General features: G+C 49.2%; 1 protein-coding gene across 1 annotated transcript in view; it reads right to left on the bottom strand.

The window, feature by feature from the left end:
- The window catches only part of LOC107117832 (collagen alpha-1(XI) chain-like), a gene marked incomplete at its 3' end in the record, with an annotated part of 23,982 nt that overhangs the window by 11,181 nt on the left and 2,749 nt on the right, over window positions 1-10,052 (bottom strand). The window contains exons 3-4 of the mRNA XM_015419997.1: window positions 7,623-7,751; window positions 475-501 (exon numbers count right to left, since the gene is read on the bottom strand). Coding sequence (XP_015275483.1) covers window positions 475-501; window positions 7,623-7,751 — 156 coding nt within the window. The remainder of the gene's footprint in view (window positions 1-474; window positions 502-7,622; window positions 7,752-10,052) is intronic.

The following is a 10,052-nucleotide window of genomic DNA, read 5'->3' as shown; positions in this document are numbered from 1 at the left end:
AATATATTGTTTTGGCAATCTTTGGTGGTGTTTTCTACGAGTGGAATTTGTATATTTGGGATTCTCAGAGACCTGGCTGAGGCTTGAAGGGTGGCAACTCAAGAAAGGGACTTCTCGGTTGTGGCCCCAAAGCTTTGGAACTCCCTCCCCAGGGAGATTTCGCCTGTCTCCCTCTACGGGTGTCTTCCGCCGGCAGGGGGACTTCCTTGTTTGATTTGGTATAGATCGAATAGCCATTAGCCTACCTGATTCTGCTATTGCTTGTTTGCGTGGTTTTATTACATTATTTTTATAATTTTAAATGTTGTTTTTAATTGTTCAAATGGTTTAATGTTTTTATGTGAGCTGGCTTTGGGGGACCCCTGATTGGGTGGGAAAGGTGGCATAAAAATGCCATACGTAAAATAAAAACAATTAAATAATACATATCATACATACTTAATGACCGGAGAGGTATATAGAAGGAATACTTACCCGTAACCCATCTTTTCCAGGAATTCCCTAAAACAAAAACAAATTTTTATGATGCTATGTAGCACATGGGATGAGAGTAGTAAAACAAAGCCACAACAGCCACTGTCTTATGTTGGGACACAATATTTTAACACTGGACAGGGATCACTGTAATATTAGACTCTGATCTATGTTTTTTAAACTGGTACTCCTGAAAAGACTACCAAGTCTGAGTATCCAGATTCAGGAGCTCTCCCTGCAAATGTGGTTGATGGAAGAAACGCTTCAGCTGTAGTCAGACTGAAGGATATCTCCCTGGGGCCACTTGAGGAAGATCCTGTGGAGGTTCCCATGGTTGCATCGGCATGTGGGCAGAAGGGGGAGCTGCTTCGGGGTCCCAGGAACTCAGAAGTGGGAATACTAACAAGAGATGCTTTTAAGTGTCTGACCCACAGCCTGAGCTACACCCACAATTATTATTTCCCACCACAGGAGGTAGTGCAGATCGGCCACTTGCTCTTTCTCTGACCAAATTAACACAAAAACACATGGAAGTGCCTTATGATTCATTTCCTGGCTCTTGTCACAGCAGACATTCGGACTGTTATCATTTTTATTGCTGTTTTATTGAGGCTTCCAATAACATTGTAACCCACTCTGAATCCTTTTGGGAGAAAGGCAAATCAAAAGGGTAGTAAAAATACACCATAAATACATAAATAAACCTGTTGCTATGCTGTAGAACAAGGCTAAGTAACTATTTGCATTTCTACGGCTGGTGATCCCTGAATTTCCATGTACTTTTCGCTCAGAAGAGGAACCATGTCTGTATGGTTTTCCCTTCATCTTGCCAATAACAACGGAAGCTCTGTTTGGATCTTGCATCATTCAACCGAGCAGGAGAGAGAGAGAAAGAGCAGGCTCACACAGTTCTTGCCTCCTTATTGTGCCCTGAATATAATGTGTATACTGGGAGTTTACTATCTTTAATTTGAACTTGGGATCTCCATCAGTGTTCCCTCTAAGCTGAGTTGGTGTGAGCTAGCTCACAGTTTTTTAGCTTCCAGCTCACACATTTTTGTCTTAGCTCAGGAAGGAGGGCTCCAGAGCAAACTAAGTCATGCACCAGCCATGCACTCACTCACAACTTTAATGCCGGTAGCTCACGGAGTAGAATTTTGGCTCACAAGACTCAACAGCTTAGAGGGAACATTGATCTCCATGACCCTATAATCCAACTCTGGTTTGAAAGAAAAGATAGAGGGCCATGCCAGCATGATCCTGCATAGAAATAAGTACTGGTCCCATGTTTTCATCACAAAAACTGCCTTTTGTGGACATTTTGCACTTCACTATTTTGCACTTCACTATTTCACTTCATTATTTTAACCACCTGATGCATACAGTGATTTGGGACAAACTGTAACAAGATAATAACCTGGCAAATTCCCACAGACACCCCCCCCCCCCAGTAACAATATATATTAAATGTACTCTAGAATCACAGTGCAGCCTCATTTGGAATGCCATATCTAAAAAAGGATAATGCAGAGCTGGGGAAAGTACAAGGGAGGACAATCAAGACGATTAAGGGTCTGGAGGACCTTTCTTAGGAGGAAAGGCTGAAGAGTCTGGGACTTTTCAGTCTAGGAAAAAAACAAAGCTAAGGGGAAACATTAGAGAGGTGTATAAAATTACACAGGGCAGGGGTGGAGAAAGTAGACAGAGAGAGCTTTTTGTCCCTTACCATATCCGAGGCTCCTGGCCGAACTGCGCATGCACACACATGCACAGCCGGCTGCCTCAGTCTCCCATCGGTGGCTTCCTCCCCGGCATCTGATCGTGCCGGGGAGCAACGGTGCGTCGGCTCAGGGGATCTGTGTGATCCCACCGCCGCGTGTCTCTTATGGCGTGGCTCTGAATAGCCGCACTTTGGCCGTGTTTTTTTCTGCCATGTGGCAGGGGCCAGAGAGAGCTTTTTGTCCCTTTCCCATAATACTAGAACTTGGGGGCACCCAATGAAGCTGTTGGTTCATGAGGACAGACAAAAGGGAATTCTTCAGTACTCAGTGGCTGCCAGTGGACATGGTGATGGCCTTGAACACGGATGTTTTTAAAAGGGGGTTAGATGGATTCACGGAGGAGAGGTCCATCAGTGGCTAGTAGCCATGATGATTGAAGGGAGCCTCTGTTGGAGTGAGCAACTCAACGCCTGGACATTGGGGGGGGCGCTACATCACTCTAAGGGTGCATAGATGCTATCTCCTTGAATGGGATGCCTCTCTTTGTCTTTACTGGGGAGCTGCCCCCTGACCTCTCCTCTCTGTCTTACTTTGTCCTCTCCCTCACCTCGCATGGCCTTCCATGGAGACAGATGTCTCTGCATGTCTCTCCTGTGGAGACAATACCCTCATATCCCCACACACATGATGCCCGACAAGCTGGCCATTTGTGATAGGGAAACGCACTCCTTAGATTAGGCTCCTCTCTCTCTTCTTTTTGACTCCAACCTGAATGTGAACCGGATCTACTTGAATAAATGTAAGTGTATCTTTTTTGCAATAGACTTCTTGGGAGATTTATTTACTGCTTCATAGACTGGGCAAACTCTGCTATATATCCCAATAGCCTCCACCTACAGAGGCAGCAAACCTCTAAATACCAGGACTAGGAGGCACCCAACAGGGGAGAGCCTCTATGCCCTGTTATCTTGGCCCTCCAGGGCAACAGACTGGGTGCTGTGTGAAACAGGACGGTGGACTACTGGTCTGACCCAGCAGGCTCTGCTTATTTTCTTATGCCGCATTCTCCAGCAGCTCTGTACCAAGTGCTAGATGAAGGCTAGAACTGTAGCTTGGTGGTTTGGAACAGGAGAGGATGGGGAGGATGAACTGTGGGGAGGGGCTGTGGCTCAGTGGCAGAGCCTCTGCTTGGCATGCAGAAGGTCCCAGGTTCAGTCCCCGGCATCTCCAGTTAAAAGATCTGGCAGGAGGCGATGTGAAAGACCTCAGCCTGGGACCCTGGAGAGCCGCTGCCAGTCTGAGTAGGCAATACTGACTTTGATGGACCGAGGGTCTGATTCAGTAGAAGGCAGTTTCATGTGAGACGGAGGTAGGCCAGACAGCTGTCACACGACAGGAAGCAATATTTATTCATTTTTCAAATGCATTCATATTCCGGCAGTATCATTTACTCGGGAGGAAAGCGATGGCAAACCTAAGCAGCATGATAAAAAGTAGAGACATCACCCTGCCAACAAAAGTCCGCATGGTCAAAGCAATGGTATTCCCAGTAGTCATGTATGGCTGCGAGAGTTGGACTATAAGGAAGGCCAAGTGCCGAAGAAAATATTCTTTTGAACTATGATGCTGGAGGAGACTCTTGAGAGTCCCTTGGACTGCAAGAAGATCAAATCAGTCAATCCTAAAAGAAATCAACCCTGACTGTTCCCTGGAAGGCCAGAGACTGAAGCTGAAGCTCAAATACTTTGGCCACCAAATGAGAAGGGAGGACTCACTGGAGAAGACCCTGATGCTGGGAAAGATTGAAGGTCAAAGAAGACGGGGACGGCAAAGGATGAGATGGTGAGACAGTGTCATAGATGCAACGAACATGAAGTTAAGCAAACCTCAGAGGATGGCGGAAGACCGGAAGGCCTGGCGTGATCTGGTCCATGGGGTCGCGAAGAGTCGGACTCGACTGTGCGACTGAACAACAACAAATCATTTTAAATCCCCCCTCCTTGTTAAAGCCAGCTTGCTTTAACACGCAAAACCCAAGGGGTCTTTCCTCAGAGCCTGCCTAGGCATTTGCTCTTCACATAGAGCTATTTCACAGGTGGCAGTGCCTCGGCTAATAACGTGCTATGCCTACACGTCTGTTGTGCTAAGTGACTGTCTGTTGTCATGGTAGTGACATAGTCTGCTGGAGTTCTGAAATTAGCAAAGGAGCTAGCCCACGTTCCACAACAGGCTGGCAGGAAATTGGCAGGAGCGGCTACCAAGCCACCCAGCACCAGGGCACGGGGGGGTGAGGGCAACCGTCGCAGCAGCCAGGGCAGGAGAAGTGGCAAGCGCTAGAATTAATAACTGGAACCTGCCCTTCAAATATTGAGCTGCAGGTGGATACGGGTAAGCAGACTGCTCCCCCATCCAAAGACCTGGTTCACCAACAGAGACCTTAAAGTCCCCCCCCCCAAGAACAGAGTTGGCTCCATACACTCTCTGTGGAAGCGTCGGATTTTCAAGGGAAAGCACTTCATGCTTTCAAAAAAAGCTGTTATGTACGCGGACTGCCACCAGGGGTCCGCGGCTAAAGCAGGAGCTTGGTTCCCAAACACAAAGGGGGCCTAGGATCCTAGTCCACCGGGAGTCCACCAACAGCACCCTTGGCGGGAGATTCAAACCCTCCAATAGGGACAGAGGTGTGCCGGGTGGAGTGTATATAGTTGGCCTCACAGGGCCGTTTTGTATCTCTTGTTGTGAAGCACAATAAACGCGTCTGAACGCATGTCGTTGGTCCGAGTTCTCCATGCATCAAACCCAGTACTTTTCAGACACCTTTCATACCAAGCACTCCAATATCAACCCCAAAGAGTGTAATGTCAGATAGCAGGAGGCCTTATACTGGGGACCTCTCAACATGTGGCCTCAAGTCCTCACCCGCTGAACCCTCGAGTGCTTCTCTTGAGTCAACTCTCCTCTTTTACGTGAAGGGAGAATCAAGAATTTGGCCACGGCTAATAATGCGGTGGCTCAAGTGGTTAAGACGCTGAACTGCAGGCTGTGGAAGGTCGGTAGTTCAGCAGTTTGAGGCCCGAGTGTGCTGCATGACGGAGTGAGCTCCCGTCTCTAGTTCCAGCTCCTGCCAACCTAGCCGTTCGAAAGCAAGACATTGCAAGTAGATAAATAGGTACCACTTCGGTGGGAAGGTGACAGCATTCCGTGCACCTCGGTGTTTAGTCATGCTGGCCACATGACCACGGAAACGTCTTCGGACAGCGCTGGCTCTTCGGCTTTGAAACGGAGATGAGCACCGCAACCCTAGAGTCGGATTCGACTGGCTTTCGAGCAAGGGGAACCTTTACCTTTACCAATACGTGGCAGCCCTGCCCTGGAGGGCCCAGGCCAGCCGGATCTCATCAGATCTCGGAAGCTAAGCAGGGTCAGCCCTGGTCAGCATTTGGATGGGAGACCACCACGGAAGAATATCTCTCTCGCTCCGGATTGCAAGGCTAGATCTCATGGGTGGAAATTACAAGGGAATCGTTACCGGCTAAATATCAGGAGAAACTTCCTAACTGTAAGAGTGGCTGAGCAGTGGAACAGTCTGCCTCGGGAAGTGGTGGAGGCTCCTTCGCTGGACATTTTCAAGCGGAGGCTGGACGACCATCTTTCGGGTATGTCGTAGGGCTCTCTTTCGGCTCTGCTCTTGCAGCTTGCAGGGGGTTGGACTAGATGACCTGCAAGGTCCCTTCCAACTCTAACATTCTATGATTCTATGATTCTATGAAGACCAGGGCTGTGACACAGAGGCAGGCAATGGCAAACCGCCTCTGTTCATCTCTTGCCTTAAAAATGCTACAGGGTCACCATACATTGGCTGCGGCTTGACAGCCCTTTCCAACACCAAGAAGTGGAAATCCAAGTGCTCTGGTGTGCCAAGACTGAGTTACAATTTCAGGCTCACAAGCATCAGAAAGCACCGGACACCTGGAGAGATCTGGGGCAATTGCTGTAGACCCATCTGTGCTTTGAGCACTGTCCTTCAAGGCACCATTTCCCTTCTTTACCCTCAGGATCCTCAACCTCACTGGCCCCCACTGCCGTGGGATCTTGTTGGCCGAGGAAACCCACAGGACATCATGAAGCCATAGACAAGCCCAGTCCACATTACAGCGAACACACGTAGGAGCTGTGTACAGTGTACACTTGATCGCTCTTGGTATGTGCATTGAATAATTCTCACACTACAGTGGACGTATGTACAGCTGAACATGGGATACAAACCTGACATTTATCCAGGTACCGGTCCCTGGTTTCTTTTGTGAAGCGAATGCGTGTTGCCACCAGTCTTCCCTCCAAGCTGACTTAGTGTGAGCCAGCTCACAGTTTTTTAGCCTCCGGCTCACACACTTTTGCCTTAGCTCAAGAAGGATGGCTCCAGAGCAAACTGATTCATGCAGCAGCCAAACTGCTCACTCACAACTTTAATGCCAGTCGCTCACAAAGCAGAATGCTCACGAGACTCCACAGCTTAGAGGGAACATTGGTTGCCACTTTCTTTCAAACAGGTGTATGCAAGTACAGGCAGGATGTACGTGCATCCACTGTAACATGCGTAGAACTCTTCTCTCAAACTAGGGTTGCCGGCCCCCCGGTCCTAGCGGGGGTATTCCCAGTTTCGGGGGCTCCTTCCCACCGCTAGCCAGCTGGTCGGCGGGGGAAAGCCCTGCCCCCAAGAGCGAACACTCGCGCCTGCACTTCAAGTCGCAAATTCACAGCCTGGAGTGCGGGCACACCCGGCCTCCCTCTGCTTCTTTCAAAAAGCATTTAAAGGAGCCCTTCAAATGCTTTTCAGAAGAAGTGGGGGTCAGACGCCCGCACTCCATAAGCAGCTTGGAGTGCAGGTGCGCTGCCCCCCCCCCCCCACTTTTTTTTTTTTAGGCTGCACGGCCGCCTCCACTCAAAGCCACGAATTCGTGGCTTGGGGTGCAGCCGCATGCGGCTTCCCCCTCAAAGCATTTACAGGGACCCTTTAAATGCTTTTGGGAAGACGTGGGGGGCACCAGTCCCCAACTTGGTGATGTCACTTCTACTTGTCATTGCATTGGCGATGGCCACGCCCCCTCCAGTAATGCCCTCCAAAGTCCCCCCGCAGGGGTCTTGGAAGGACCCAGGAACCCTACCTCAGACAAAATCACACAGGTTGACCCAGCCAATCGGATTCAATGGTATCGAGGGTCAGTGAGGCTCAAGAGAGGGCAAAGAAGGAAAAGGGCATCAGGGGCATGAAGCAACAGCTGCCAAGGTTCACAAACATCACTATGGAACAATGCAAAGTTTCAGCATGTGAGCATCTGTCTCCCCGGTAACATGCTCAGACTGAGCATGCTCCTTTTGGAGCAGATATCAAAGCCACGGAACACCCAGCAAGTTCTAAATACTCACAGGTTTGCCATCCTGGCCGGGCTTTCCAGGGGGTCCGCGAGTCCCAGGCTGCCCTTCTTCCGGTCCTGCTGTTCCAGGGGGTCCGGGCGGTCCTTCCTCTCCCCTTTGACCTTTTTCACCTTTTTGACCCTACGGGTAGAAAACACACACGCACCACCCGGGTTGGAATCCTAAGCATGTCTGTTCAGAACAAAGCCCCACTGGAGCCAGAAGGAATCTACTTCTGAGAAAACACAGCAAGGACCGGCTGGTTAAGAGTATCTTTTTTCGTGTTATCCCCATTTGAAGGAACATTAAAAAAAATTAGCTGCTGCAGATTTTCCGGGTTGTCTGGCACTCCATCTTTCTGTGTTGTACCTCTGAGGATGCCAGTCACGGCTACTGGCAAACTGTCAGGACCTACAATGCCAGACAACCCGGAAAATCTACAGCAGCTAATGAACTCCGGCTGTGAAAGCCTTCGACAACATATTTTAAAAATTATTAATGGGAGAGGAAAAATCCATATTCTTCCCTACAGAGATGAGCAATGAACTATCAGAATCACAGACCGGAAAGATAATAAGGAACGAAGAAATGAAAGTATCCCATTGACTCAGTCTATTTGCGTTGCGGCTGGCCACACACGTTAACCTAGGGCTGCCAGGCCTTACGTGTCTGCTGGTGGGGGGCTCCTGGCTTGGTCCTGGGGTCTTCTGGCATGTGTGCTTCGTGTGCGCGCCACAATGACATCACCCGGAAGTGACGTCATTGCACTGGGCCCATTGTACGGGGAACACTAGCATTTGGCTAAAAGGTCTATGGTCACCATAGAGTTTTTAGCCAAATGCTAGAGCATCCCCCGCACAATGTGCCCAGCACAATGATGTCACCTCCAGGGCCCGGTGAGGCTCTTCAGGGGCGGGGCTTCCCAAAGCCACCCCCATTGGGGAGTTGGTAACCCTACAGTGACCCATCAGTTCCTGAGGGTAGGCTCACAGCATCTGTATTTACATGGAGTTGTACCACAAACAGGGAGGGATTGCTTGAGCCTGTAGGAACCGTGAATTGTATTCAATAGCTGCCATGGAATGCGTGATGTATGTGAAACATCTAATTGACTTGCCATGTTGAGCTTCGTCCTGGGCTAGGATCCCAATCCATCCAATCGCATTGCTAGCCCAGGAAGCACCTAGCCAATCACTTTACAGCAAGCTCCCTGAGTGGGAACGTCCGTGATTGGTCCTTATATGAACAACCGTATTGGTTGGTATTTGTACAGTGGGTGTGGCTACATTAGCCGGGAGAGTTTAAAAGCAGGACAACTGCAATGTAAAAGCTGAACCGTTCTGTTCTGGCTATCAGATGTTGATCCGTGTTGGAGTTGTGTTCGAGTGGAAGAATAAAGTTGTGTTCTTGCTGAATCACTGTCCGACTGCTTTGTTAAGCGAGCGACTTAACAAACTGTAATGCATAAGTTGTCTTTGGAACACCTTCAGCGGAATACGGCCCCAAATGGCACATAGTAAAGATCCGTGGAGCCCAGTTCCTCCATACTGCCACTTATGCAGACACCATGCGGAGAAGAGCTCATGCAAATCGACTATGCCCATGGGCAGCCGGTAGCCATTTTCATTTTTAGATGGTGCCAGCTCCAGAGCTCCTATTCATGGCAAAGGACGTGTATTTCAGGGACCACCTGTGAGGAAGTCGGTGCGAAGCTGAGAAAGCACTAAGCAGTGACCAGACTAGTTTTAGTCATAGCGTGGGCCGCAAGTGGTCTAAGGCCATGTTAACAAATAATTGTGGTGGCTGATGTGGTCCTATTACAGAGGAAGTCTAGGCAGGCAGACTAGGGATCTGAGGTAATTTTTACTTCTTCTCCCATTCCCTTTTCTGGGAGTGATTCACACCAAAACTTCCTTTTTACAACACACACACACACACAATAGGCTTATTTTCTCTTCTTTAGAAGGGCTCAATGCTTATTGGTTTGGTGGTGAAGGAATGTAGCCAGTTCTTGGTGATTTACCGCAAGGGACAGCAGAACGTGGGTTTAAAACAGTCAGAATTTCACATCCCCACCTCCTGACTGAACTGGCAGAGTGTTTCTGTCAGAGCACCCCAGCAGAATTCCCTCGTGAACGGCTCGAATGGGAAGCAAACCTGACCTGGAATCTTAAATAGGAGGCAAGGAGTACCACAGGACCTCCTCAGGCCCAGAAGCTGTTCTGGCTGGTCCTCCTGATTTAGGCACACCCAGGGGCTTTTCTGTATGGGTTTTTTTGAGTCGGTTCTGGCCCCAGACTCCTTTGGTTTATTCCTTGATTTCCACACGGATTTTCGTGTCCAGTCTTCACTTTGGGTTTTTAGTTGTGTCCCCCCCCCCTCATTCTTTAGAAACCCCATGTTTTTCTGGAAGTCAGGTTTGAGTTGGCTGGTTTCTTATTG

The sequence above is a fragment of the Gekko japonicus genome, unplaced genomic scaffold, assembly GCF_001447785.1.
Source record: "Gekko japonicus isolate JY-2015 unplaced genomic scaffold, Gekko_japonicus_V1.1 scaffold5230, whole genome shotgun sequence".
Taxonomy (NCBI): domain Eukaryota; kingdom Metazoa; phylum Chordata; class Lepidosauria; order Squamata; family Gekkonidae; genus Gekko; species Gekko japonicus.
This window is presented reverse-complemented; position numbering and strand designations above follow the sequence as displayed.